A 27,950-nucleotide genomic window follows, 5' to 3' on the forward strand; every position below is an offset into this window, starting at 1 on the left:
CGTCATCGTTTCCAATCTCCAGGATCTCTCAAGCAAGTGTCGTAACTCGTCAGGGTATAAAATCGGGTACAAGTTCGAGAACCCTGTTCGCCAGTCTGAGCCTTCCGGGTTTGCTCGGTTCCTTTTTGACGTGTAATCTCGAAGGAGCAACACCTACCACTGCGCAACTTGCGCCGCGTACATCCTTCTTGAGGATTTGGGGGACCCTAACAGCTATTCTGCATAGATTGCAGTCTAAAGCTCACGAACAAACGTAGTCTGGGATTTTACTCCGTAGGCGAAGTCGTTCTGAGGGGTCATCGCCTACCGCGTCATAAGAAGGATAGATATATGATAAAATCTTGCGACCACGGCTGGAAACAGCTACTAATGGCCGAATATCTAGCCAGCACAGCTTCACTGGTTCGGGACCATGCGATTGTCATCACCGGTGAGAACGAGTACCAAGAAATGAGTTAAAAGTTCGAGGTCTAGAAGTGAAGCGAACACATGGTCCGTTAGTGGTTAGTGCGCAGATCGCGTGCCTCACGAACCATTGTTGAGGGGATCCAGGCGATTGCCACACAGGAACATTTCACTTCGAGCGGCAACACAGTTCACGATCACGCGACTTGTACCCTGATAGTTGTCTGGAAACGATCGATAGAATTGGTTTCTTTTCTGTTCTAATTTCTCTATTGCACCAGATCGAAACGGCAGAAGATCCCATTTGTGTTGCTCTGCAGAAGGGACGAGCTCAGTATCCGCGAAAGGTGCAGAGAGGGTTCTCACGTGAGGGGGAATAAGGTGAGGGTCCAGCCTTAGGCATAATTAGATGAGTGGCTCGTGACCAAGGAGGGTACGTACCGTACTCCATCTTTGCCTCGTACGGAGTAGTGGCTCAGTACCTGTGTGCATCTGTCGCGGTTCGATGATGCAGCCATGAGCGAGGCAGCTGAGCTTGCTTTGCCCCACCGGATTCGGCGAGCCCATTTGTTTGGAACCATTCTTTTGAAATCTCATCGAGGCTGTAGAACATCAATGCCGAGCAATTGCTTACCGGAAAGTCGGCCATCCAGCCGTGGAGTAATATATTAATAGGGAATACTGTACTACATGATGATGATGATGATGATGATGATGATGAGGAGGGTGGCGGCAGGAGCCAAAGAAGAGCTTTGCTGACCTGAGGCAAAACTCAGGACGGGGGGCTGCCCTTACACTAGTCTGCTTTCAGGAATGTCAATGTCAACCAGCATTTGTCGTTCCTGCGACTAATTTGGATGTGGCATCATTAGTAGAGGGGTTGTCGTCGACTCGTGCCCGCTAGCAGGAGCAGCAGGAACAGCAGCAGCAGCAGTTAGATTATTCTTTAGTTACTCCGTGTTATTATACTAAGTATCATGTACACTGTAAAGTACATAACTACAGCCTATACTCCTCATTCACTAAGAATCTAATCCATTGCTTAGTGGGACTCCTGGAACCTCTTGGTCAACACCAGACATCCGTCTAGCCAGGTCTTGTCCTTTCATTCTTGGATTCTTGACCTTTTTGCCCGCTACCGGGACTAGGCAAGGCAGTAGACGGACTACTACAGTACCAGGACTTGGTTTTGGCCCAGCTGTCTCTTCTTCCTTGTCAGTTGCTTTTAGTTACTAGCTACTGTTCTTCTTTCTCTCCGTAGCGGACTATTCTACTTCCCTTCCCGATCTCTCTCACCAATTCTGCAATTGTTCTTTTTACTGTTTTGTCCTTTTCCTCTCCCACATCTTGCTGGATTGTTCGTCAATTCAATATTGCGACGGGGACAATCAACCCTTTTTCTTTTTTTACTTGGACATCTACCTACTGCTATATGATACTGCTCATCAAGCCCTACTCAGAGTAGTCCAGGGGCAGACAATAATCAGTTAGTCGCAGTGTCAGTCATTCTTCCCTTACCTTCGCTCTTCTTCCCTCATCCTCTTTTCCTCTCTGCTTTCCCCCCCCTCTCCTCTCTCCGTCTCTCCAGTCAGCCCAGCCCAGTCCAGGGCTTTTTTTGCCTTGCAACTACGTCATAGCTGGGAACATCCTTCCAGTATCCGCCCCTCCCCTCCCTCCCTCTCTCTCCCCGGGCGACGACGGGCCATTTCCACATCTTGAAACCTTCCCAGCACAAATCGGCGATCTGCTGCTGGATCCATACACATTCAGATTATTATTATCATTAATTGTACTAGCAATTTAGCATAGCAGTAGCAGGACAACCTCCTGCTGCCGACTGCTTCCTACACAGTACTACTACTACTACTACTATTATTACTAGGAAAGGTCAGATCCAAACTTGAACCTTTCTTCCAATCTCCTTTTACCCAACACTACTACTACTCCACTACTACTACTACTGACTAGTAGTACTGCTATTATCACTTAACTGCTATCAACTCACCATCCCATTCCATTCTATCCTATCCAAGTCTATCCACACCCACACCCACCACCACCACCACCATCCACATCCACTTTCCCTCCCCCATAATCACCTCCGATATACACCGCTTTAGTCACCCTTCTCTCTTCCAACGGCCCATTTTCGGGGAAAAAAAATCGTTCGTCTGCCATTTCCCACTTCTTCTTGCACTTCGTGTCTCTTATTTTCCCTTTTCTTTTTTTTCCTTTCTTGTATATTCCCTTTCTTTCTCGTTTACTCCCCCCCCCCCCCATATCTCGGCTCCAGGAAAACCATCTCGGACGTTTTCTTCTGGTCGCAAAATCAAGCGCCCACTCACCACTTCCCCCCCTCCCCTCTGGCCCCCCCTCCCCTCCCAAAAAAACCAACCCCTTCGACTGCCTTGAATTTCGAGCCAATCCACACCACCCCTTTTCTTTTCGCTCGCTCGTCGGGGTTTTCACCGCGTGCGCTATATACACTATTCCGCTCCAATAGCCGTCCGTACTTTTCTGTTGTCTTTCCGACCGTTCGAATTATTCTTCCAATCGCTCGTCGATTTTCCCGAGTCTCGTGCAATATTTTTCCTTCCAGCCCCAAGAATCTTCCTCCTTTCCCCTCTAAATTCGATTGCGGACCGTTTTGTCCGAGAGATGAGTGTCTCAGTTGGCTCCTGTGGAGTTGGATTCGCCCAGGAGAATTGATTTGTGACCGGCGGTGGAGGGAGAAATAGGATGGGCGAAGTTAACAGCATGAAGACACCTCCGCTTCCATCGCCGGCCGAGGCTCCTTCGCCTGTCGCCGCGCCCCAATCCCATTGTCGACCCTCCTTGCAGTCCACCAATTCTATTTCTGTCCATGATGTTCAATATGCAGTTGATGGCAATGCGACGTTGGAGCAAAGTACATGGAATGCTAACTCTCATTCTTCTTCTATATCGCACGAACAGGCTGCGACCGTATGCCACATTCCGTCGCCTCCGCCTCCGAGAAAAGAAAGCCCTGAAGCGGGAAAAGGAACTCAGGAGGATCAAGGGCGCAGTCTGCAGACCCTCAAGGAACTTCGGAGGCAGATGGAAGAACTACTGGTCTACCAGCAGATGCAACAGTCCCACACCCAATCCTCGGCCGCGCGAGAGACGACTTCTGCATCGCCACCCGATCCCGCCGCACCTTCGAGTACAACGGAGTCGACCACCAGAAAGCGGCCCCTCAATGTGTCATTTGCGAAAACCCTATCCACCGCGGGAGCATTGCCTTCTGCTGCATACTCCGACTCCACGGGCTCAGGTGGCACAATTAGAGCCATGGATTCCAACCCCTCTCCCGACCACCTCCCCGGACCAACTCCGTCCTACCCTTTCCCGAGAATGGAGTCGCAGTATCCGCCGAGATCAGCACGAGACTCCGCGTTCAATCACAACGGCTTCAAGTTGACTCTGCCGGCAGACAAAATGAAGGCCCGAATCGCATCCTCCGACAACCCGGACGACCAGCACTTCGCCGCGGCGAATGTCCCGGGCGTTTTCTTACCGCCTCATTACAAGCCTGCGCCCGAGGATCCCGCCTACCCCAGTCCCAACCTGTACGAACTTACGCTGCAACTGAACTCAGATCCCGGGCTAGATGCGTGGTGGGCCAACGTGGTCCAAATTCTGCGGACACACTACGGAGCGGAGAGAGCCTCACTGGCCGTACCGGGCGATGCAACCGATCTGGAGAATGTTCCGTGGGGCCAAAAAGCAATCTTTGATCCCGACGCCGTACCTACAGATGCAGAAGATCTGCGAGCCGAACAATTGCCCGTGGAACCCACCTTGAGCGCCAGTGACGCGTCCAAAGACTCAAATGAAGGAACATCGAAGAAGAAGGGCTTGGTCGCAGAAGCTCTTCTAAAAGGATCGAGGCCTACGCATTCACCGAAGCGACCGTCACTGTTGTCGCGGCACTCTTTCGCAGGCTTTGGGAAGGAACGAGGCGAAGGCATCAGTGGCCCACCACAGACGGAGGACAAGAAAGTAGATACTGAGACTGAGACTCCGACGAACGTCCCGGGCCCGTCATTCGGCTTGTCGAATCCTCGCCAAGCCGTTTTCCCCGTCCCCCGACCGCTTGAAGTCGAGTCCGACCCGCTCATCAAGAGGACCGGAGTAGTGAAGCTATTCGGGCGCACCGATCCTGTTGTACTCACAAGAGAATATTCAGAGGGACTCGCTCATCAGCCAAGTCAAGGAGAGTCTCTGGAGACCCGGGAAGATAAGCCTCAGGCCACCCCAACTGTTGAACCCGCATTCAAACAGTCGTCCACCGCTCGCGCGCGAGCAGTGTCCAACCCCGGTCTATTCAAGTCTCGGGTAACCCCGTCCATGGAATTGTTCGATGAGTATGAACAGGTGCCACCGTCTCCTTGGTCTCAATCCCCAGCGCCGTCGCCCGCACCCCGCTCCCATGCGGAGCAAAATCCATTTTTCGTCAATCACGCCGTCGACGAGAGTGCATTCGCCAAGAACCCTCCCCCTCACGATTATTCCAACTTGGGTCCACTGGAGGCCATTGGTGTTGACCTGGCCAAGTCGGTCGTTCACATTCCGCTGCTGCACGTCGGTCGCGCCAAGGACCCTTCGCCATCCACCTTGCGGTTCCCGGTCGCTGTGATCTCAATATTGTCTCCCGTCATTCCTTACCCCACAAATTTACGAAGATCCTTGTCATATCTCATGCCCCACCTCACCACTTCATTCTGCCTCGCCCAGCACTACAGCCAGCTTGAGCGTCAAGTCACCTCTCGGCTTGAGCCTCCCCGCTATGGCCAGCTCCTTGGGCTCGGTGGCACTTTCTCTGATGAGAGCAGTGAGCTTGAACTGGTAGCGGGTCTCAGTGGCCATGTGAGTTATACAATCGCGGACGATGGATCATTGTCAGCGCGAGCGAGTATTTCCAGCCCAGAGGATAGGTCGACTTCAACAAAGCTCAGCCCTTCGCTATCCAATCTTGGTACGCCCGGGGTGGATCTTGGTATTATCGCCTCCGGGGATAGCAACTTTTGTGAATCGCCGGGGGCGGTGCCTAAGCTGGGCGCCGATAACCCAGATGGCTACTTTAACGTTCATCAGTCGAAGAGTTTTCGCGATGCGATCAGTCAGCATCGCAACCGATTGACCAAGATGAGACAAAACATGGCATCCTCGACTCCCACATCACCTGGGAGACTGGTGAACAAGTCTTGTGACGAAGAGGCCGCTCCGCAAGCTCAAAGTCCAGGGGTCGTATCTCCTTTGCAAGATACGAAGGGGTCGCAAGTTGTATCGCCGACGCAGACTGCCTCCCGCCACCCCTCAACGAACTCATTCTACGCCCATTTGCAACGCGACCTGCCCCGACCGTTCTCCGATACTGTGGCGCAGCTCATGCTCAACTCGGTGCCTCTACATCTCTTCCTCGCGAGACCTCAGAGTGGAGAAGTGATTTGGACCAACTCCAAATTCGATGCCTACAGGCGGAGTCAGCCTCAAGAGCAGAAATTGCGAGATGTTTGGCAGAATATTCATAGCAGCGAAAGAGAGCACATGTCACAGGAATGGGCAAACGCACTACGTACAGGGTCACAATTTACGGAACGAGTGCGGGTTAAACGCTTCAATGACGAGTCGGCATATCGTTGGTTCATTTTCCGCGCCAACCCCTTACTGTCTTCCACCGGGGAGGTGCTTTACTGGATTGGATCGTTCCTCGACATACACGAGCAACATACTGCTGAGTTGAAAGCTGCCCAGGAGAGAGAGAAATTCGCGACTGACGCCAAGTATCGGGCGTTCTCTAATTCCATCCCTCAGATTGTCTTTGAGGCAACCGAATATAGGGGCCTCATTTTCGTCAACGAGCAATGGCATCTGTATACGGGCCAGAAGCTTGAGGAAGCGCTGAACTTTGGCTTTGCCAAGCACGTCCACACCGATGATCTCGAAAAATGTGGCCTTCTTTCTCTCTACCTTGCCGAGCCACAAAGGATTGAGTCCACCACAGGATCTGAGGAGAGTGCAGTGGAAGCTTTGCGCCAGGCGGTGGCACAAGATAACCAATTTGGTCAAGGCGTTACCCCCGCACTCGAAGAACTCGTGAGGCGCGGGGTCGCTTCCGTGCAAAGAGATGAGAATGGTCGTGTCTTCTACTCTACAGAAATAAGACTACGCTCTAGAGGAGGTGATTTCAGGTGGCATCTTGTTCGCCTGGTCTGTGTCGAGACGAGCAGCTTTGGAACCGGAGAAGGAGAAGCTTCATGGTACGGCACATGCACGGATATCAATGACCGCAAGAATCTCGAACGCGAACTCAACAAAGCCATGCAACAACTCAATAATCAAATGGAATCAAAGACGAAGTTCTTCAGCAACATGTCTCACGAAATCCGGACTCCGCTGAACGGAATTTTAGGCACCATTCCATTCATTCTCGACACCCAGCTTGATACCGATCAGAGACGTATGCTTGACACCATTCAGAATAGCTCAACCAACCTGCGAGAGCTGGTCGATAATATCCTAGATGTGTCCAGGGTGGAAGCCGGGAAGATGACAATGGTGAACTCATGGTTCCATGTACGCTCTGTGATTGAGGATGTCATTGATACCGTCTCATCGAGAGCGATCGATAAGGGCCTTGAAATCAACTACTTGATGGATGCAAATGTTCCGCAAATGGTCATAGGAGACAGGTTCCGTATACGACAGGTCCTCATCAATCTCGTTGGCAACGCAGTCAAGTTCACAGCTCAGGGTGAGATCCATATATGCTGCTCCATCTATGATGGAATCCCGGCCTCGTCCAAGTCCACGGAATTGTTATTGAACTTTGACGTTGTGGATACTGGTAAAGGCTTCAGCGTCAGAGATGCAGAGCGATTGATGCAGCGATTTAGTCAACTGGGACAGAACGGCTCCCAGCAGCATGCGGGTAGCGGGCTGGGACTATTCTTGTCCAAACAGCTTGTTGAAATGCATGGTGGCAAGTTGACGCCCACCAGTAAGGAAGGACAAGGGGCCAAGTTTTCCTTCTATGTCAAAGTCGACGCGCCGCCGCCGCCAACCTCTGACGAGCCACGACTGGTTCGCCAATCATCTAGCACTTCTGATGTGTTCCTTGAGCATCTTAAGCCTGGCCCACTGCAAAAGATGCTGTTCAGAAAGGACTCCATGGATAGCAGAGGTCCTGATGCAGCTGATTTCTCTTCGACTCTTGAAAACTCAGTCGCTCAATCCATGGCGGGCGAGCCCCCTGTACGCTTTCCTTCAATGAACTTCTCTGAGAGGTCTTCTATCTCTTCTGCCCTTCCGACCCCAGACCCTTATACTGTGGATCCGTTGGCTAGGCTTGACAACTCCAAATCTGCCTTCTCGAACGGGGAGATTTCGCAGCCAACGGCACAATCCTCCTCGCCTTCGCAGGAGTCATTCGCTTCGACCAAACTCACAGAGTACACCGGATCGGACGTGCAGCCTCTTCCCAGCTCTTATTCAATTCTTATTCTTTGTCCCTTGGACAATACTCGTCAAGCTATCAAGCAACATATCGAGCAGGTGGTCCCTCTGGAGATACCTTTCTCTATCACTTCCACACCCGATGTGGAAGACTGGAGGGACTCTGTTAGCGATGTCACGAAGCTGACTCATCTGGTCCTGAACCTGCCCAACGTGGATGACGTTTTGGATATGATGCATTACGTCTCAGAGTGTGAGCCAGAGACTACACCAAGTCTGGTCATTATCTCGGATTTGTATCAAAAGCGACAAATCAATGCTAGAATCAAGGAATTGGCATCCAGCGGGAAACGCATATACACTGTTCCGAAGCCGGTGAAGCCGTCGGCCTTTTCTTCGATCTTTGATCCTGACAACCGACGCGACCTGAGCAAGGACAGAAACCAAGATATGGCTCGCGAGATCAATAACAATTTCAAGACCATGTCAAAGATGGTGAAAGAAGTGATTGGGAACAAGGGGTATCGCGTATTGCTTGTTGAAGACGACGATACAAACCGCATGGTGAGTGAAACACATTTGGAGCTTGGGCGCTACCATGTGCGCTAATCTTCGTTAGGTGATGATGAAATACCTCGATAAGATCAAGGTCATGGCGGAGACAGCAACCAATGGCCAAGAGTGCACGGAGATGGTGTTTTCCAAGGAACCGGGATACTACTCCCTAATTATTGTAAGTTCAAGCTAGTGTCATTAAGGCGACTCAGTCAACTGGACGCTGACACGACCCGCAGTGCGACATTCAAATGCCCATCAAGAACGGCTACGAGACGTGTCGTGACATCCGTGCTTGGGAATCCAAAAACCACTACCCACAAATCCCGATCATGGCTCTTTCCGCGAATGCAATGACAGACCAGATCGAGGATGCCGCTCGTGCTGGTTTCAATGACTATGTCACCAAACCCATCAGACACAATGAACTCGGCAAGATGATGATGGGACTCCTTGACCCAAATCGACCTTTGCTTCTTCTCCGGGACCGCCTCAAGTCCGAGAACGCGGAGAAAATCCGTTCAGAGTAGATGCTTGCGTTTACGCGAATGATCCGCGATCGAACGTCGGCACCTCCTCGTTTGTCTCGTGAGAATCTCTGCACATTCTCAGTCTCCAGCAGCACCTCCAGCTAAACCAGTCGGAAGTGTCATGATGTATGTTACATGTTTCAACCCGAGTCATCCGCCATGTGCCAAGGGGGTTTATAATATCTTTCTTTTCCTTTGCTCTTTTTTTTTGTTTGGGACCGGCAACGAACTATCGGACGGAACGGCGCCCCGGATGATATTTCGAGTCTTGGTTGATATTGCCTTTCTACGTCCCACTCACCACGGCTGCGACGTCGTTCCTCCATGGCATTTATTTGCGTTCGGCTTGTCAATTCGAATTGATACCTTTCAGCATTCACGGGGTAGGGGTTTCATGCTTATTGTGTTGTTCTTTGGACCTCCGGACTCTAGTTCATGGCGTCAGTTGTTCTTTCATGGGATCAGTGTTGAGGACTTCCTCTTGATTTTTCTTCTTCTTCTTTTTCTTCCTCCTCCTCCTCTTATTGAGCTTTTTACCCACGCGCGGGGCTTTTTTCATTCCCCGAGATTGATATCGATACCAGCTTTTACGAGCACGACCATTCTAACATTCTGGAATTGTATTTGCAAATCAATGGAGCGTGTGTTTACAACCCGCTGCGGCGTCTTTCCTTGCGGACGATTGATTGATTGCTTGATTAATGGGCTGGCATTCCTCTCGATGAAGTAGATTATTTAAATTCTATAGTGATATACCCTACCTAGTCTGACGCTAGCAAGCTATAACGATGATTATTCCGACGGGCTTTCCGCTTAATCTTGCCGCTTAGTTCTTCCGTGCGCTAACCATAGACGAATATAACAAGACGGATGGTACCTAACGCACCATCTGCATCGGGGATAAATCTGGAACAGTACGTGGAAAGGTCATATTTCATATTTCTCGTGATCTGCAGCAGATACCACGCAGAGATTATATATATACACTAAACAGCCGCAGCAAGCCCGTCACAATTTATCCTTTTGAGTCTTCAGGCCCTTTTGCCAAAGATGCGGAATCGCTTCACTCCACCGTCCGGCACGAGCGTCAACTTGACATGGGTGAAGACCCGCTCATCCGCGCCCGCGGCCAGCTCCTCGCCCTGGAAGACATGCTCGGTATCCGCCTGACAGCGGCGATCGCCCTTGACAATCTCGACCCAACCGGGATGGTCATGTGCGGGCACGATTTGCGAGGAGGCATTGTCCTCTCCCTCTCCCTGCACCAAGCCATGCACGCGCACGGCACGGGGAAAATTGCCACGAAAATCCTTCGTATCGACGACCACTCTAGACACGGACCCAGGCAGCCCCAGCTTCACAATCGCCCAGTCCACATAGCCCGGGGCGCGCGACCGCGCCGTCTCCCACCCATCGCCCATGTCCTTCCCGCGACCGGGCAGCAGCAGATTCGAACACGGAGTATAATGCTGATCCGACGCGGCCAACGCCAACCCACCGCACAAGGCCGACGACAACTCCTCGTCAGCTTGTGACTCACCGCCCGCTCCCGCAACAACCCCCGGCTTCGCAGACGGAATCGCATGTCCATACAACCTCAACCTTCCGAACCCCCCATCCGGGTACATGAGCAACCGCACATGGGTGTACGCTACCGGGTTGGCGGGGTCATAGTCAGGCAACTTCCAGGCGCGGCGCTGCGCCGGCCCGCACGGTTGCGGCGGCAGGATGGTCGTCCACCCATCGTAGCTGGGGTCGGCGACGACGGCGTCCTCGGCATCGGTGCAGGTGGCCTGCAGCTCGGCCTTCTCGCCGTAGTTGCCCACAAAGAAGCCCGTGTCGATCTCAACGCCCTGGATGGCGGCGCGCGCCGTGCCCAGCTTGATCACCACCCAGTCGTAGGGGTCTGGGTTGTGGCGTCGCGTCTCCCATCCGTCGTACCAGGCGCCGGTGTGGATGAAGACGCCCGGCCGGTTGATGGGTGGGGTCGGCGTGAGGAGGTTGGAAGCCGCGGCGAAGTACTCGTTGCTGCAGGCGAGGATGCGCGTGTTCAGGGCTGAGGAGGCGAGGTTGGTGGTGTGGGCGAACGTGGTGTCGATTTCGGAGGCGGGGATGTAGGAAGGGGATTCTTGGGTGGACATGGTGTCGTCTGTTTGGGAGGTGGATGGGTTTTGAATTTTCGATAGAATAGAGAAAAAGGAAGGGAAGGAGCGAGATTGAAGAGGAATTTTTGTGAAGATAGGAAAAATGTCAAATGGGATTGTTTGAGGCTTTTATAGAAAAGACGTCAGGAGGGGCAGATGGCCGATACGGCGGGCGATAAGAGAGACTTCGTTTCCCCGCCGATGTGCCCGCATTACTCGATCTTATCGCTTCATCGTTCTCCGCCTTTTCCTTTCCTTTTTATCTTTTCCCCCTCTGTTCGGTGTGTTCTCACTTTGGCTTGATTTCTGTTCGAGATACGTGAGTGAGTTTTTACCTCTACTTGATTGTCTGCTCAATTGTTGATTGCTAACAGATGCAGTTATGAGTCTATGAGGACAGGGTCCCAAATGTATCCGCATCCCCTCGCTATACAGTAACACGCTGAACAACCGGGCCCGCCCATTGAACCCGTTCGGAGTTCTCCGACGTTCGCATCTTTCCGAGAGGCCCTCTCCTCCAAGAGAGAGAGAGAAAAAAAGAAAAGGGGAAACGACATTCACACGAACACATTCACAGCCACGGATCCCCTCGGCGAGAAAACAATCTGGTCATGGAATCTTGCCGTTGCGTTCGTTTCCCCCCTCAACAACCCTCATCATTTCATTTCCTCACCCGCACTGCTGCTTCCGGGTCCTAAACCACTCCCACCCACAACTTCTCGGAGAAACCCCCCTCCTGAGGAGGTGGGCGATATGTGGTATGGGGTAATTTGATTCGAGATGCGAAAAGTTTACTACGTGTCCAAGCACTTGCGCACACACACGCACATGTGCACACACACAAGACCTCGCACTAACTACCTACTACCTGGATTCTAGTTGATGGCAATGACCGTCTAACCCAAGATGGCATGTCGCGTGTCCAATGTAGGACACCAGAAGGAAGGAAACACAGCCACTGTTTGGAAAAAATTAAACAAAAAATTAGAATTGTTTGAGTGACTCGACCACTTCCTAAGGAGTACTGTACAAAACTGGATCTACAATGAGGTGGGGAGGGAGGGTGGCTCCGCCTTTTTGGTTACAGTTGCAGTGCAAATGCAGTGCTCTCTCTGCCGGAGGGCTCTCACTACATAAGTGACGTCGCGGGGAGTTTTCTTTTTTCTTTTTCTTCTTTTTTTTTCTATCTTCTTTGTCGTGACTTGGTTACGAGTGTAGGTTCTATCAAGGTGAGGCCAGCACGGAAACACAGGACACTATGGGCCCATTGAGCAGCATGGAGGAGCTATTATCAACCATGGAGCAGCGAGTGATGAAAGTATGATTAGACATGCGTTCGGATCATACGGACAGAAGCAGTGGAGAAGCTCATAACAAGGAACAGACCAGAATCACCCGAAACGAAAACAAAAAAACGAAAACGAAAGCAAGAAGGATGGCAGATTTGAAGACCACTTTCAGACACCAACCACTCGCAATCTGCGTTTGCGATGACTCTGTCAGCCAGTGCGGTGCTTGAATCCACATCTAAACTAAACGCCAGTGATACTATCTTTCTCCCCATCTCCGATGCGCAATCTTATGCTATGGGTGATTGTCATTTGTCTTTCTTTTTTCCCTTTTCTACCTCAGCTGGTGCTCTTGGTCGCCACCTCCTCCAATCGCTTGTATCGCCACTCGTATTGTGCCAGCTGCTTTCGTTCCGCCGGCGACAGGCATTTGCCCTTGTCTGCCATCTCCTTTTCCACCTGCTTCAACATCTCCCAGCGCTTGAGGATACGCCCTTGGGCATCCGATATCGATACTAAATTGGAGTCTTTCGATTCCATGCGCGCTTCGATAGTGGAATGATATGACAGTTTGGCGTGGAAGAGCGCCATGTCGGATTCGTCATACTTGAGCCCGCATCCCTCGGGGAGAGCAGTTTGGTAAATGCCCTTGGGCGGCATAGCGGGCCGACTTGCGATCCAAGAAGGAGAAAGAGAGAAACTGACACAAAGAGGGACAACGGGAGGGAGAGAGATGGAGAGAGAGTATCACGAATGGTCAAGTAGTGGAAGGGGCCAAAGGGCACAAAGAAGCCAATGAAGTAAATAGAGCTTCGCCAGATGAGGCGCTTTGACTGTCAGAAGTGGAAGTCAGTTTTGGTTGTATTGCCGGTTGAAGTAGGGGAGAGTATGGCAGTCAGAGACTTGTGCGAGAGGAGCTTATTTTTTTTGCGGTTCCAAGAGAGCACAGAATAAGGATCGATTAGAAAAGGGCTCGAGAGCGATTCTTGAATAGAGGTCAGGGAGTTCTGTTCCTTGGTCTTTATCTTAATCTGTTGCCTCCCATGCCATACCTTCGTCACTAACTGTCTCTTCCTGTTACAGGGACCACGGTGATACCAACGTGGACCATTCGATGCACCAGCTGCCAACAAGGACGAGGGAGCAAAGGCCCAAAGAGAAACGGACAAGACAGCACCACTTTCTGTTTCTATAAATTCATCTCCCTGGATGTGCTGTTCGAGATCGACTCGTGCCCAGTCCCGGTCGTGCTGTTATCTCGTGATTGTTGCCCGAGGGCCAACCCCCGAAGCGGATGAAGGGTATCGCTTGGTTTCCCATTGGGGATAAGTTGTGAAACCGTTGAGATGACACCGGCACAGCCTGTAGTCGGTCTAGGAAGAAGAGGGGGTGTGGTTTCAATTGCTCTGCAGTGTCTTGGCCCTTTTCGTGATTGTGCCTGAAAGGACAGCCTATCCTTCCTGGAGACTTGCTCTCCAGCAGCCTGGCCCGGATCGACGACAGCGATGGGAGGAAGAAGGGGGGAGGGCTCAGACCCCCCTCCCAGTATTGCCGGTGCGGTGCTTGCATATGTAGTGGGCCGCCAGAATCCCACTCTTCATCATGGAGATTGCCGAAATCAGGCCGTCTTGGACACGAGCATCATCATACCCGAGAAGGCCATGCGACCTCTCTGTTACACCATGGCTATCCCAGCACCCGTCAAAAGACGAGTAGAAAGAGGCGCCGGATGGGAATGGTGTCGCATGTCCCCGAGAGGAATGTCGTTTATCGGCTAGCCTATGTGAACCCCAGAGGGGCGAGCAGGCCATTCTTGCGTGGTCGGGGACGTTGGGTATTTTCCGGGGTTAGATGTGGTGGCTCAGGGTTACAGAATCCCAGGTGTAGATGTGTGAGTGTCGCCCACGGCTGCTCCCAACGGACGATGCAGGGAGAGACCCAGTTACCCTGGTGTCTTGACAAGCAGCCTCCTCTCGCTCACTACTACTACTACTATAGGGGCGAGGATTTTGCCTTCGTTGACTTCTGCCCTTATAATCCCCGATTCGTGGCTCTTTCCGAGGTGATCTGCATGTAGCCGCTGGATGCGTTGTTGTGCAACCGTTGAAGGGGGGTGAGAGAATGAGAGTGACAGAAAAGAGAGAGGGAGAGAGAGAAATGACGGGCAGATACGGGGCAGAAGCAATAAATCTGGATACCCAGCTTGGGAAAGGAGAGATTAGGTATGGTTCTATGCATCATCGAGTTGCGTCAAGTCCTACGCCAAGTTTGAAAGGGGGGATCTCCGGTAGCATGAGCCGGGCTGATCTGCCATTTCCCAGAATATGATCTTCCAATCTTTTCTTGAAAGGGGTATGGGTTATGAAAGTAGAAAGTGACTCTCATACTGTCTCAGTGATCGACTGCGTGTTTCGGAAAAGATTCAATGATGTTTGGTTCTGCTTTGATTCCTTTTCCCCTTCTTCCTCTTACTCACTCCCACTCCCACTCTCTTGGTTTGTAACAAGCAATGCATGGTTCATGTCTCCATCCGTATTCCTCGGTCTATGTCTGTGTGTCTGTGTTCATATCATGCGGTGTCCTCAACCGGTCAACGGGCTCCTTGCAGAGATCGTATGCAGAGCGGTGATGGAATCCGCTTTGCCTTGGAAAGGGGAAGACGACAAGGCCGGTTTTCAGGATGAGGCGGCAACGGTTGGATCAGTCTGAGACAGAAGATGCTCTTTCAACGGTCGAGAGGGGGAGGACGAGGCAGTGTCAACCCTTGACCTGTTTCTGTCTGGTCTCGATCATGAAAAGCTACGATGGGGCTTGGAGTGCACTGGGTAGCTGGTGAATTGATCGCCCTGCTCTGCGAGGTAATCCGGTGATGTGTACGATCTCGCCTTCAATGTGAAGAGTGTTGTGGCCTGCGGACTACTACAGTACATGCATAGCACTAGCATTTGCATTGATACACCGACTGGATGAGATGGTGACTGTGGTGTCGTGCTGCTGAAGCAGCCAGCTGTGTGAGCGTTGAAGACCAGCAACGCCCGACTCTATGGTGCGATGTTGTTGGACTGTACCTTGGCTTTTGGCAGGGCTAGACTATCAGCTGTTCCTCTGGTGGTTAATCTGGTGGGTTTTGGTCTGGTTTGTGACGAGAGAGAGAGCTTCTACCGGAGAGATCGCAAACCATGGAGTTTTCGTGGTCTTCACGAATAGTTACTGCTGCTACGCATGTCTTATGCCCGGATTTTGCAAGAACGGCATTTGTGACTGTACTTACTGTACCTGCACCAAGGCATCCACTCTGAGGATACCAAGTGAATTCTCCTAGTTGTGGAATCTATACTTCGCCAGCTGCGTCCCGACCTTCTACTCGAGTAGCAGCAAAGCCTTGCCACCAGCACCACTCTCACCCCCTTATCCCATGGATCTCAGCCACCATAAGCAAAGAGCAGCCCTTATTCGTTGATAAGCCTGGCGACCAAGACGTGATGATGCACTGACGTTGGATGTCATTTCACTCACCTATGATTCACCGCGACTGGGGCGGCAAAACAACTTTACTCCCATATCGTACCACTCACCGTGGTTGCACCACCGAAGAAAGCCCAGTGGACTGCCTGAGGACTGAGTCCGAGTCAGCCGGGGTAGTGTGGGGGATCCTTTTTCGAAGGATTCAAAGAGAAGCACATGGGTTCTTTGTTTCAGATATCGTACTAGTAAGGGTGATGTAGCTATAATTATAGCTGCAAGGCTTTGTCGCTAGTAAAGGCTATGCTCCGTGATCCTGGAAAGCTTGATCTGGAGGGAGTCAGTAAGATTCCTCGTCGGAGCTTATGGGACGAGATCATCGTGTACAAAGTTATTACGGTGATACAACCCGATGATTATCGGGTTCGTGAAGGTGACATACCTCGTGGATATTTCAGCTTGTCCTTTGTATGATATTTTCTTGTTTCTGTTCGCGCAGACTGCCCTACCCTTTACTGCGGGTGTATCTGAGTTGTGAATGGGGTTGTGGAAGGGAGATGTTGGCTACATACGCAGTACATCCAAGACAGGCTGACTTTTGTTCTCTATCACTGCCTATTGCTCAACTCCGGTCTTTGTCGCGGAAAGTCCTGCCCTCGTATACTTCTTCCCTCCGAGCAAACTCCACCCCACAATGCATTCGCTTGCTTGCTCTGTTTATGCTCGTGGATAAGGGATAGGGCCTGGTCATTCGCTTCATAGTTCGCAGTGCGTGGTTGACCTGGTGTGGAATGGTCGTTGCACCTGGTTGTTTTTTTTCTCTCACCGGTTGGAACGGGGTGGACTAATATCGTCCGAGATACTGTGCACTATTCAAGTCACTCCTCCTGGACAAAGCTCCTCCTATGGTCGAGGCACTAAAACAACACCAGAGCTAATCAACCCGATCGAACAGGAATTGTTACTGTACATCGATCAAAGAAACCGAAATCGAACCCCAAACACCCAGATCCTAGATCCTGCCTGGCAAATCCTACAAAAGCCCCCCAATACCTCAAATCCATCCATCCATTCATGCATAGCACCGCAAGCAATGAAACACGAACGCTCTTGGCTATGATATGCTATGCTTGTGTTGTCGAACCTCCGGACCCACGTCTCGACTCCTGCTCACTATCCACCACTAAAGAAAAAGAATCAAACATAATAAGTACACACTGTACAGTACATTTGTGCATGTGATGCAGAACGGTAGTAGCTTCCAAACTCCAACGCCAGAGACCCTTGCTGCATGAAGAACCAAGCTCGATAAGTCGGGTACTAGTCATGCATGGGCTCAGCTTGACGTGGGCATGATCCGAACTTCCAGGTATGTGTCAAGTAGTAAATAATGTGCGTCTCAACCCACACTATCAACAACTCAACCCCCCCCGAGAACAAATCAGCAACCACCCTTGCCACACCAAACAGGACTCGCAAACTACTCACCACTCTTTGCATAGGAGAGGATGATGCATGCATGCATGGTCATGAGAAGTACCGCGGAATATGAGGCGAGCGCCGCTGGCTCGGATCGCGCTCCACAGCGGTATGATCGAAATGCACGTGGCTATTGGAATCCATGCGCTGAGCACGGCGGCGGGAATCGGGGGTGTAGCCGTTGGGGTTTGCGCTGTGGCTGTGGCTGTTGCTGTAGCTGTTGTTGTTGTTGTTGCTGCTGTTGTTGCTGGTAGTGCCATTGGTGTTGTGGGTGGTGGTGTTGTTGTTGGGGGTAGGATTGGCACCGTGAACCCGGTCAACACTATTGCACTCCGCCACAGTCGACCTGCCCCGGGCAGTCTCATCTGGCTGCTGCGAGGTCAACCCCGCCCCATAAGAAGACGACAGCAGGATCGAGCTGGGGAAGTAGGCGACCTCGACGCGCCCCTCCTCGCTCGGGGAGCGGCGCACCGAGCGCGGCGCATAGCGGTCCAGGAATAACACCCAGGGGTCGGCGGGGATGCGGTCGCCCGGGCGAGCCTGGCCGTGGAGGATCATCAGGCGGTACATGAGGCGCTCAAAGTGGATCCAGTCGAGGCCGTAGGGACGGTGCGAGATGCCCTGGGCGTCGGTGTGGATGCGCAGGATGGAGAGGAGGGCATTGTAGGTGGTTTCGAGTTCGAGGGAGGGGGGTTTGGTCATTTTGCTGGTTATGCTGGTGGGGGAGTGTTGGTAGTAGGTAAGTAGAAGGTTATGAGTGGAATAGAGAGGTTAAAGGTTAGTAGATTTGGTGAGGGTGATGTGATGTGATGTGATGTGAGATAGAGATGAAGAGACTGTAAGAGAAAAAAGACTAAGTCTAGCAAGGATGGATAGAGGAATTCTGTTCAGGTGTTGAGTGTTAGTGAGGTGAGAAACTAACAAGATAATATAGCTAACTACTGGAATCATGTACCTTTCACCCCCAGAGATATCATCATCGTGGCTGTGGAAATTACTCTGCCTTGAGTGAAATGAGGTGAAGTGAATCGCAACTTGTCTTGGATGTCAACCTCCAACTGTTGAAACACGCAACATGTTTATCTGGTTTGCTTCTCCGCATTAAACCATGCGGGGAAGAGGTGGACTGATAAGACCTTCAGTTCTCCTCTCAGCGAGCTACTACTAGCCTTCCTCTTCCTTGAACTTCACTTTAAATAAATCACTAAACGGAGGTGAAGGCAGAAAGATTCACTCACCATGCATCTTCATCATAACACCAAAGAACCTCCAAAGATTGTGCTCAGTGGCACCCCACTAGAGGTGGGTTATCTGTCTATTTATACGGTTCCCCATTCATCACATCTAACCCCTCTAGATCGGCCTGCAACATGGCGCCCAGCTCCGCGCCCAGATCGAAAGTCAGCTTTCCGTCTACCGGACGATGTTCCAATATACCTCGAAGTTATCGTGGGATGCGGTGCTCGACCTGGCCGGGGAGTTCCGCACCACCATTGCTCGACTCACCCCGGAGCTCCTAGAGGAAATGCAAGGTATTGCCGACGGAGCGGGCGTCACTCTGCTGGACATCATCGCCTTGAACTGTCGCAGCGAGATCTCGTTCGGCAAGTTCTCCGACGGCTGCACGAGTCTCTCGCTCCATCGATCCGGACGGGGCCGCATTCTCGCCCAGAACTGGGATTTCACCACTCAACTGCAGAACCATCTGGCGATGGTGGAAATTATCCAGCCAGGGAAACCAGTGATTTACATGGTTACTGAGGTACTACTACTACTACTACTACTACTACTACTACTACTACTACTACTACTACTACTACTACTACTACTACTACTACTACTACATCATCTCTCTCTTTCTTATTTTTTTCAATGCTGGGTGAAAGTCCCAAGCTGACAGCCACAGGCCGGCCTCGTCGGCAAGATCGGCTTCAACAGCGCCGGTGTGGGCGTCTGTCTCAACGCCATCCGCGCCCATCCCTGTCTCAGCTCCAAACTGCCCATTCACCTCGCCCTCCGTCTGTGTCTGGAGAGTGTCTCCGTTGAGGCTGCGCTGGAACGACTGTCGGCCCTGGGCGGCGTCGCCTCCAGCCAACACATTCTGATCGCAGACCGCACGGCCGCCCTCGGCTTGGAGCTCTCCCCGCTCGGGGACGATCATCTGCCCGAGGACGAGTACGGGGTGGTCACCCACACGAACCACTTCCTGGTGAACCGCAGGGTCATCGAGCCGCCGTGGCTGTCCGGGTCGCCGGTTCGACTGGCCCGCGTGCGTGCGTTGTTGCGAGAAATCGTCGGTAGTGGCGTTCTGGAGGATGAGAGCGCAAACATGGTGGGGACGGTTCTCCGTGACCAGATCTTCTCCGATACTTGTGATGGTCCGCAGTCCATTTGCTGGCAAGAGGACCCCGCTCAGCCGGAAATCGTGCGTACGGCGACTTTGTTCAATATTGTGATGCGATTGGAGGAGGAAGAGGGGGCCTTGGGGGCGGAGGTCGTGTTTGGGAGGCCCGGATCGGGGATGGAGAGCTCGGTGAACAGGATGCCGTGGCGGTAATGCCTGTAAACTAAGCTCGAAATACTCGGAGTTCTTCCTGGGCTACTCTTTGTGACGATATATGGTCTGGAGGGCGATGATTCTTTGAGTCAGTCCTTGGTGTGGTGAAGGAGGATTTCGCTTTAGGGTCGATCACTCGTTACTGCCAGGATCAAGAAACAAAAAGAGTGTGATTATGTTTCTATAAGCAAGAACTCAAGATTCCGTAGATCTCTTTGAGAAGATTCTAAAGTGATACAAAGGTGACGGTAAATGTCATTCAACTCCCAGCTTGCCTGCTCTATCGTCTTGTCAACCCGTAGTTATATAAAGACACAACCGCCCCCAAGAACACTGCTTGCAATCCATAGCCCTAAGCATCATACTAGTACACTATAGCACCACTGTCAGTCAACCTGACGAGAAAGCACTTCACCTACGTCCACCGTGACAATGTCGAAGGCACAGGCACAGCGAGCTCAGGTCCGCTTCGAAGAGAAGGACGAGGATCCCAGGGAGGAACACCCTCGTCCTCCGCTTCGCAGGTCCACTCCGTACCCCATCGCTCTGGGCATATTTACCGCAGGCGCAACGGGGACGAGTTCATCGGACACTGGGCCTGGCGGTGGGCCAACGTCTCATCCCTTTGCCGACGCCGACAACGACGATGGGACGGACTCTGAGGCGGAAGTGCCGTTGGAGGCGACATGGGCGGAACACTTTGCCAAACACCCTCAGCCGTGGCGGCACCCTCAGCCGTGGCGGCCGCAAATAAGGAACCTCAGCCTCGTTCGCTGCTTGGAGGCTCACTACCACCTGGGAGATTATCATCATGGCGATCTCGCGGTGCAGGCGAACGAGACATCATATCGGCCCATGTTTCCTGCCCCGACTTCAAGTCCTATGGCATGTAAAGAGCCGATGAGTCTCTGGGACTCTGACGACTCCGAGTCGGAGTGCTGTTTCGAGCATAATAGGCAAAAGCAGAAGCTGGGCAGTGAGCCGATGGAGAGGTCCCCAGAAGAGAGCTGTCCGGTGAATGATATGTCCCCGATAGAGGATGATGAGGATCAATTGCCAGCAGGCGTATAGTTAGTAATTAGTTGGATATGCTTACTACTGCTGCAGGTGGTCTACTGTAAATTACGCACCAGGTACGGACCCGTACGGGATCCTTATCTCAATAGCTGATGCTTATCATTCAATCAAGTGAAGCATTTTCGATGTCGGAAGCTGTGTCTACAACACATGTGTTTCGCTGTCTGAGTCAAACAAGTTATCTTTATTGGTCGAAATAGATATGAATATATGGCTGCTCTGCTCTGTCAAGCAGTTTTATAGAGCAGTTTGGTTTCCAAGTTAAAGAGAACAGGAGTCACGAGGGGGGAGTGGTTTTCTTATCTTGTAAAATACGCGGTGTAATTTGCTGACCGGTTCTTCCCCGCAGCGATTCATCATTTGCATCTCCACATTCGTCATGGTTTCTCCTTCTCCTCCATTCATTCTGACATATAAATCCCCACTCATTGGCCACTCCACCTGCTCTTGAGTCCTTCCATCTTCAAGTTGTATATCTGGTTGAGCTTCAATACTGACTACTGCTTCACCGTGGATTATTGAGTTATTATTCAACGCTCAGATCGGATCATGGCCTCCGCAACAGGCATCCCTCAGCTCCATCCCGACAGCATTGCATCGCGCGAGGATTCTCCCCTCTTGTCCACCCCCGGCAATGAGCCCCAGTCTGAGGACAATGCTGCTCTGTATCCGAATCTTTTCAGGGGTGTGTATTCCACTGCAGGTTTCATCCTCATCATCATTACTAATGCAAATGCCATTCAGGCACTGCCCTTGCCGCTCAAGTAGGCATCTGGCTGGTAAGCCGCGAGTTTTATTGATCCATCCATCCTACCGGTCGACAAGAGCCACACGTAACCATGCTGGCAAATACTGTAGATCGCCATCCTCGTCTGGGCCGGCATTCTCTCACATCCGCTGATCTTCTTTTCCGCTCACCCTGTAAGTCTTTCCCCTACACATTCATTTATCAACCAGCTTGACTAACCCCCCCCCACCTCCAGCTCCTCAACTCCGCCGCCCTCCTCCTCCAAGTCCAAGCCACCCTCATTCTCCAACCCACTTCCACCGCCTCCCAGAAGCGCCGGGGCACCATCGTCCACTACTCCATCCAGGCCCTCAGTGTGCTGGGCTTTCTGGCCGCCTTTCTCATTATCGAGATCAACAAGGGCGATCACGCCCGCCTCACCTCCCCGCACGGCGTCTTGGGGCTGGTAACTTATATCCTCATCATCCTGCAGGCGACCGGCGGCGTCGTGCAGTACTTCCTGCCCCTGACGCTTCTCGGCAGTGTCGAGCGCGGCAAGACTCTCTACAAGTACCATCGGCAGTCTGGGTATCTGCTGTTGGTACTGGAGCTGGCGACGGTCGTGGCGGCGACGCGCACGACCTTTAATGTTAATGTGTTGGGAATTTCCTTGTGGGGAGTGGTGGTGGGTGCGGTATTGGTGGTGATTGGGGTGGGAGCGAGGATTCGGAAGCATAAATTGGGGTATTAGGGAGTGTTTGGTGAGTGTTAGTTGATACGAGAAGCATGAAACGGGAGTAGTAGTAGTAGTAGTAGTAGAAGAAGAAGAAGAAGAAGAAAAAAAGAAGGTGTGTGGACGAGGATGGATGGTATGTTGATAGCATGTCAGTTGAACAGTACGGAATTTACTGTAGGCAGTGGGTGTATTGTAGTATATTTCCCAATCGGGATTGGCGGCCAGTTGATCTCCGCTGATCCTCAACTTCGCTCTTCCGCTCATTCTTCCTTCCGCTGCCTTTTATCTCCGCAAAACAAAAATTCCCCTTCCAGCAGCCCATCATGGCTCCCCCAAGATCTCCCTATGTCTGCCTGGGCTGCAGACTGCTCAGTCGCCGCAGCTTAACCACCTCCGCTCGTCGTCTCCAGGTTGTGCGACCACCGACCGCGCCCAAACCCACTCCGGACGTGAAGCACATCCGCAAGCACCCCGAGCTATACGCCCAGAATTGTCGGGACCGCAACTATCCAGCCCACGCACAACACCCCTTCACCATTCAGCAATTGTACGACGAAATCGGCGAGATTGACGTCCAGCTCCGCGCCCCGCGCACTCAAATCAAAAAGCTCGAGCGAGCGATCGCGGAGATTGCGGCCGGCCAAGCGAAGAACCAGTACGATGGCACCACCACCACCACCACCACCTCCACCGCCGCCCAATTGCGCGCCGAGGCTGCACAACTCAGAAGCGATGCGATGGCCCGGACCACACGGCAGCAGACCTGCGATGAGGAGATGCAGCGGCTGGCGCTCTCACTGCCCAATTTGTCCTCCCCCGACACCCCGATCGGCGACACGCCCACCCTCATCTCCTACCTCAACTTCGACCCGTCCTCCCCACTGCCCGACTGGGCCACCAAGCCCGATCCCACGCGGTCGCACGTCCACATCGGCAATACACTAGGTCTGCTGGACTTCACCAGCTCGGCCACCACGACGGGGTGGGGCTGGTACTTCCTGACGAACGAGGGGGCGCTCCTCGAGCAGGCCCTCATTCAGTACGCGCTGACCGTTGCGCGCCGCCACGGCTGGAAGCCCGTCTCCCCGCCCTCGATCGTCTACTCGCACATCGCCGACGCCTGCGGCTTCCAGCCGCGCGACCAGCACAACGAGCAGCAGATCTTCACTCTCGAGCAGCCCGACAAGGACTCCGGCGGGACCAAGAAGCCCCAGCGCGCCCTCGCCGGCACCGCCGAAATCCCCCTCGCCGCCATGCACGCCGGCCGCACCTTCGACCCCGCCGACCTGCCGCTCAAACTGGTCGGCCCAAGTCGCTGCTACCGCGCCGAGGCCGGCTCCCGCGGCGTCGACACCAAGGGGCTGTACCGCGTCCACGAATTCACCAAAGTCGAGATGTTCGCCTGGGCGGACTCGCTCGCCGAGGAGGAGTCGGCGTCCTCCTCCTCCTCATCATCATCACCGATGTCATCCACCTCATCCAACGACCTCTTCGACGAGCTGCTCAAGATTCAATCCGAGATTTTGCAGTCCTTGGGCCTCCCCGCTCGCATTCTGGAGATGCCCACCTTTGACCTCGGCGCCAGCGCCAGTCGCAAGCGCGATATCGAGGTCTTGTTCCCCTCGCGTCTGCGCACTACTCCCCCTGCTACCACCCCTGCGGCTGCAGTGGACACCCTCGAATCCGCCTGGGGCGAAGTCACCTCCGCCTCGATCTGCACGGACTACCAGAGCCGCCGGCTCGCGACCCGAGTCAAGCCGAAGAAGGGCAAGGGGGCGACGCGGTTCGCGCACACCGTCAACGGCACGGCCATGGCGGTACCGCGTGTGCTGGCTGCTCTCCTCGAGCATGGCTGGGATCCCAAGCGGGAGGTGGTGGTTGTGCCGGAGGTGCTGCGGGGGTGGATGGGGGGCTTGGAGGTGATTGGAAAGCAGAAGTAAATGCCTTTTGTGCCTATGGGGGAAAAAAAGAAAACGGGGGTTGGGGGTGGGGTGGTTTGTATGATGGACTGACTGTATGTGAGCGGCTGCTCTACTTACTCCCTCTCTTCATAGCCATCCATACCCTGGGCTTGTTTGGACTGATCAAATATGTCTCCTGTATATTTGAGCTGAATTGTACGATACGATAATAAATGCAGCTGGAAGAATCCGTCCAGTGGATCTGTTCTCATTTCATTTGCGATTTACTCGCCAATTCGCCAACCCGACTGCATGCTAAGTTCCTCATTCACGGCTTGGTATCCCAGAATAAGAGATCGTCTAGCTTTAACCTGCAGACCAATAAAAGGGTACTGCACTACATTGCCATACGCCCGCACATTGCAGGGAACCTATCAAATAGACCTCATTATGCACCTTCATCATTCATGACACGTCTGACATACAGCAATTGTTTCCCAGGCGAGGGAGAGGGTGGAGAGGACGGACCGGTATCATCAGTCAGTACCAGGATTGACACATCTAGATATTGCAAGATATCCAGAGACGGCAGAGATGGCAAAAACTAAACAAAAAGTTTAAAAGAAAAAGTAACATAAACAGCATCCGTGTATCATCTCATCAAACGTAAACCCATCAAAGCCATAAAAACAAATCATAAAACTATATTCATGAAATCGGGTATCGAAAGGAGGGGAAAACCAACAACGAGAAGGACTAAACGGAAAGCAAAAGGAGTGAGTGAGTTTGGCTCGTGGGGGTAAGAAGAGGTCGTCGAAACGTAAACAATATAAAACATAAAGGCGCGTGGAAATCATGTGTAGCGTGTCCGGGGTTGCAATGGGCTTTTGTTTTTTTTTACCATCGCGTCACTCCCATGGGATATCCTCGTCTTCAACCTTGGTGCAAGTCAAGTACGGTACCCCGCTACCTCCTTCACTGCTGTGACCGCTACTGCTGCCGCTGCCGTCTTTGAGATCCAGTTCCAGAAAGTTCCGCATCAGGGGTTTGACGATTTCGCGGGCCAGCCGCTTGATCTCGTCCATCTTGCGCTCAAAGCGTTTCATGACGTCGCGGTTGTAAAGGGCTTCGGCGGAGGGGGTGGGGTGGACTTTCAGGAAGCGTTTGAGGTCCTCGTGCGAGAGATAGGCTTGGGTGGACGGCGAGCCGATGAGGCGGTAGATGCGCGCGGGGGAGTAAGGGGGGGAGGTGGAGCCCGAGGATGATGAGGGCAAATTGGCGGTGGATCGGTGGTAGCTGTGACTGTGGCTGTGACTGTGGCCGTGGTGATGACTCGGGTTCGTGGATGTATTTTTGAGAATGGGAGGCGGAGGTGGCGTCGTGCTGTCGACAAACCATTGCCGGAACAAGGACACGGCCAGCCAGTCCAGGTAGGCGTTCGTCGGGCTGACGCGCTCGCCGCGCGAGGTGGTCAGGGTCAGCCGGAGTAACTTGGAGTCGATGCGCGCTTTCAAGTCTTCCAAATCCTCGACCTTGTCCTCGATGATATCGAGGACCGCGTTCGGAAGCGGCGAGTAGCTACCGTTGCGCAGGTGCGGCAGAGCGGCCGGCCATTGTCCGACGACGTGGATCAATGCTTCGGAGAAGATGACCCGGCTGCGCGCCATGTAGCCTAGTTTGAGGTAGCTGGGAGGATACTTGGCGATCTGCTTAAATAGCCGCGATCCGAAGCCCAGGAGATGGTGGTCCACCCGTGGTCCGGTGACAGGGAGCGCGTCGTACATATCCGCCAAGGATAGCAGAGCTCGACACTCGGAATAGGCGGTTGCGATGTTGACACTGTTGATCATCGGTGGGTAGTTGTAGAACATGCGAAACAGATTGTCGTAATCGCGAACGATAGGATCGACAGGCGGGTTAGACGCACTGTTCCTGTGCGGTAGGACCACCGCCGACTGCATCCCTGCCAAGTTGGCCATGGATCGAACAAACCCCGTCTGCGTGTTGGACGGTTTCGTCACCGACGGGGGATACTGCCCGGGTTCGCATCCAAGGGCGCTGGAATAGCTGGGCGGCTTGAGAGTGGGTTAGCAAGAATTCACTGGAGTATGAGCATGCTGCGGACCAACCTTTTGGACGAGAATAGGCTCCTCGTCCTCGGCCTTGTTTTCCCAGTCGAGCTCGTATTTCCAACGCCGTCTCTCTGGCGACCAGGACGACCCTCCGCTTTCTGATTGAGCCAGGGTCGAGCCGTTGGACAAAGAAGAGGTGTCCTCGCTGATTCTGGACAGGACCCCCGGATCTGGGTTCGATGGCCTGGAGGGGGCTTGCGGTGACCATCCATCGCGGGTGCTTGCCTCGAAGAATCCAGAGCATTGAGTCAGGATTAGTCGATGAAGGAGGTAGCGTTGCTCCTGGCCCCCAGCACGAATCACGATTTCGACATCGCCGGTATGGGTGAAAATAGGAAATTCGTTCTGGGGTTGATGGGTCAAACCGCCATGGTGCGAGCGACTCGAGCGATGCCGTCGGCTGGAATGAGAATGTCGTGAGGTGGAGGAGAGCGTGCTTTGCGCCGGTATGGAGCGGTCGAGAACTTGAGCTTGAGAGACCATTTCGATGGAGGTAACCGTGGAGGTGGTTTTGGAGGACCGGGTAAACATCGTCTGGGTGAACCGCGCAGTGACCGAACAAATCGCAACTCGGGCGGCGGTGGTGTCATTCACTGATGGACGACACGCGCACCGCTTGGGAAGATGTCCCAGATGCGAGAGGAATGTTGAGCGACGCGCGACAATCACCGACTTGACCGACCGAAGGGTGTGGCGGCAAGAGTCCCGTTGTTGATCCCCGCGATCGCGATAGACACACGGACCACCTCGGGAAAACAATATCTAGGAATCAAAGCCTACAACAAAGGGCTCGATAAAGAGGACGAGAAGAACAGGGTATAAAAACGGGCGGATCACTCTGACCGAGTCTTCAGGTCAGTCCACTTCATGCGACAGGGGAGGCCGCCGAAGCGCGCACGGTATAGCCGCTGCTGCAGATGCAATGAACAAATCTGAACGGGCTGACAGAACCAGACACAATGCAAGCTACCAGGCAGATAGAGAGAGTAATTGACCCTGACTGACGATGGATAGCCTAGGCTCATAATCCAGGCGAAACGAACGCAGCCCCTGAAAGTGAAGCCAAAGTGAAGGGTTGAAAGTGCGGGAGGCAGGGAAATTGATGGTGTTGACCTGGGCTTGATTGGCTGGGGGAATTCAAACCCGGGTCACGGGTTGCTACTGCGACTTGAGAACTGGAATTTATCCCTAAGTGACTAGTACTATTGTCTGTAAACCTTGCTTAGAAGGAAGCTGTGGCACACCTCCAGAATAATCACTTCTCGTCTCCCCTGGACAGGATAAGTCTGCCCCAGACCCCTTGGGATTGTATGGACTTTCGCATCCATCAACAACGACGATAAAAATGTTGTTTGTCCTGTCTGTTGTGTTTGGCTTGTTTGTGCATCTGTCTCGGATATCCGCGCCCGATCTAACCTCATCCAGACTAGCGGAGGTTCCCCCAATTTCGCCGACGGTCTTTTCGAGTCTCGATCTC

At 52.9% G+C, this 27,950-nt stretch overlaps 10 protein-coding genes across 10 annotated transcripts; 6 read left to right on the forward strand and 4 right to left on the reverse strand.

Moving 5' to 3' along the window:
• Nucleotides 1-3,144: 3,144 nt before the first annotated feature.
• pkhB (putative sensor histidine kinase/response regulator) lies at nt 3,145-8,969 on the forward strand (the record flags this gene model as incomplete). Its single annotated transcript, XM_025571828.1, has 3 exons — nt 3,145-8,448; nt 8,504-8,617; nt 8,679-8,969. The coding sequence occupies 3 exons, from the start codon at nt 3,145-3,147 to the stop codon at nt 8,967-8,969; spliced, it is 5,709 nt and encodes a 1,902-aa protein (XP_025431519.1).
• Nucleotides 8,623-9,771, forward strand: BP01DRAFT_43466 (uncharacterized protein). The gene has a single exon (XM_025579854.1). It carries the CDS (start codon nt 9,091-9,093, stop codon nt 9,697-9,699), a length of 609 nt encoding a protein of 202 aa, XP_025431520.1. The 5' UTR covers nt 8,623-9,090; the 3' UTR covers nt 9,700-9,771.
• A 117-nt stretch (nt 9,772-9,888) lies between these two features.
• On the reverse strand, nt 9,889-11,224 carry BP01DRAFT_356592 (allantoicase). The gene has a single exon (XM_025574995.1). It carries the CDS (start codon nt 11,108-11,110, stop codon nt 10,001-10,003), a length of 1,110 nt encoding a protein of 369 aa, XP_025431521.1. The 5' UTR covers nt 11,111-11,224; the 3' UTR covers nt 9,889-10,000.
• Nucleotides 11,225-12,687: 1,463 nt separating this feature from the next.
• On the reverse strand, nt 12,688-13,331 carry BP01DRAFT_43539 (uncharacterized protein). The gene has a single exon (XM_025579855.1). The coding sequence runs from the start codon at nt 13,060-13,062 to the stop codon at nt 12,742-12,744; it is 321 nt and encodes a 106-aa protein (XP_025431522.1). The 5' UTR covers nt 13,063-13,331; the 3' UTR covers nt 12,688-12,741.
• Nucleotides 13,332-17,742: 4,411 nt separating this feature from the next.
• Nucleotides 17,743-17,964, reverse strand: BP01DRAFT_267139 (uncharacterized protein; the record flags this gene model as incomplete). The annotated part of the gene is made up of 1 exon (XM_025571356.1): nt 17,743-17,964. A coding segment is annotated over one exon (222 nt), but the record flags the coding sequence as incomplete, so codon positions are not given.
• A 554-nt stretch (nt 17,965-18,518) lies between these two features.
• BP01DRAFT_340241 (putative acyl-CoA:6-aminopenicillanic-acid-acyltransferase) lies at nt 18,519-20,068 on the forward strand. Its single transcript, XM_025573393.1, has 3 exons — nt 18,519-18,645; nt 18,701-19,105; nt 19,250-20,068. The coding sequence occupies exons 1-3, from the start codon at nt 18,583-18,585 to the stop codon at nt 19,898-19,900; spliced, it is 1,119 nt and encodes a 372-aa protein (XP_025431524.1). The 5' UTR covers nt 18,519-18,582; the 3' UTR covers nt 19,901-20,068.
• Nucleotides 20,069-20,332: 264 nt separating this feature from the next.
• Nucleotides 20,333-20,971, forward strand: BP01DRAFT_382561 (uncharacterized protein; the record flags this gene model as incomplete). The annotated part of the gene is made up of 1 exon (XM_025577376.1): nt 20,333-20,971. The coding sequence occupies one exon, from the start codon at nt 20,333-20,335 to the stop codon at nt 20,969-20,971; it is 639 nt and encodes a 212-aa protein (XP_025431525.1).
• A 412-nt stretch (nt 20,972-21,383) lies between these two features.
• Nucleotides 21,384-22,646, forward strand: BP01DRAFT_356595 (cytochrome b561 domain-containing protein). The gene is made up of 4 exons (XM_025574996.1): nt 21,384-21,662; nt 21,722-21,756; nt 21,836-21,898; nt 21,961-22,646. Exons 1-4 carry the CDS (start codon nt 21,527-21,529, stop codon nt 22,453-22,455), a joined length of 729 nt encoding a protein of 242 aa, XP_025431526.1. The 5' UTR covers nt 21,384-21,526; the 3' UTR covers nt 22,456-22,646.
• An 83-nt stretch (nt 22,647-22,729) lies between these two features.
• Nucleotides 22,730-24,381, forward strand: BP01DRAFT_356597 (putative serine--tRNA ligase DIA4; the record flags this gene model as incomplete). The annotated part of the gene is made up of 1 exon (XM_025574997.1): nt 22,730-24,381. Exon 1 carries the CDS (start codon nt 22,764-22,766, stop codon nt 24,378-24,380), a length of 1,617 nt encoding a protein of 538 aa, XP_025431527.1. The 5' UTR covers nt 22,730-22,763.
• Nucleotides 24,382-25,099: 718 nt separating this feature from the next.
• On the reverse strand, nt 25,100-27,155 carry BP01DRAFT_43584 (uncharacterized protein). The gene is made up of 2 exons (XM_025579856.1): nt 26,471-27,155; nt 25,100-26,416 (listed from the first exon to the last, which is right to left on the reverse strand). Exons 1-2 carry the CDS (start codon nt 27,002-27,004, stop codon nt 25,250-25,252), a joined length of 1,701 nt encoding a protein of 566 aa, XP_025431528.1. The 5' UTR covers nt 27,005-27,155; the 3' UTR covers nt 25,100-25,249.
• Nucleotides 27,156-27,950: the final 795 nt, after the last annotated feature.

The sequence above is a fragment of the Aspergillus saccharolyticus genome, assembly GCF_003184585.1.
Source record: "Aspergillus saccharolyticus JOP 1030-1 unplaced genomic scaffold BP01scaffold_14, whole genome shotgun sequence".
Taxonomy (NCBI): Eukaryota; Fungi; Ascomycota; class Eurotiomycetes; order Eurotiales; family Aspergillaceae; genus Aspergillus; species Aspergillus saccharolyticus.

Coding starts and splice junctions, on each gene's coding strand:
- BP01DRAFT_43466 (XM_025579854.1), top strand. CDS start 9,091: ATGATGTATGTTACATGTTTCAACCCGAGTCATCCGCCATGTGCCAAG.
- BP01DRAFT_356592 (XM_025574995.1), bottom strand. CDS start 11,110: ATGTCCACCCAAGAATCCCCTTCCTACATCCCCGCCTCCGAAATCGAC.
- BP01DRAFT_43539 (XM_025579855.1), bottom strand. CDS start 13,062: ATGCCGCCCAAGGGCATTTACCAAACTGCTCTCCCCGAGGGATGCGGG.
- BP01DRAFT_340241 (XM_025573393.1), top strand. CDS start 18,583: ATGCATCTTCATCATAACACCAAAGAACCTCCAAAGATTGTGCTCAGT. Junction 18,646..18,700: donor TCAGTGGCACCCCACTAGAG/GTGGGTTATCTG, acceptor TAACCCCTCTAG/ATCGGCCTGCAACATGGCGC. Junction 19,106..19,249: donor TGATTTACATGGTTACTGAG/GTACTACTACTA, acceptor TGACAGCCACAG/GCCGGCCTCGTCGGCAAGAT.
- BP01DRAFT_356595 (XM_025574996.1), top strand. CDS start 21,527: ATGGCCTCCGCAACAGGCATCCCTCAGCTCCATCCCGACAGCATTGCA. Junction 21,663..21,721: donor GTATCCGAATCTTTTCAGGG/GTGTGTATTCCA, acceptor AATGCCATTCAG/GCACTGCCCTTGCCGCTCAA. Junction 21,899..21,960: donor TCTTCTTTTCCGCTCACCCT/GTAAGTCTTTCC, acceptor CCCCACCTCCAG/CTCCTCAACTCCGCCGCCCT.
- BP01DRAFT_43584 (XM_025579856.1), bottom strand. CDS start 27,004: ATGTTTACCCGGTCCTCCAAAACCACCTCCACGGTTACCTCCATCGAA. Junction 26,417..26,470: donor AGCCTATTCTCGTCCAAAAG/GTTGGTCCGCAG, acceptor CCCACTCTCAAG/CCGCCCAGCTATTCCAGCGC.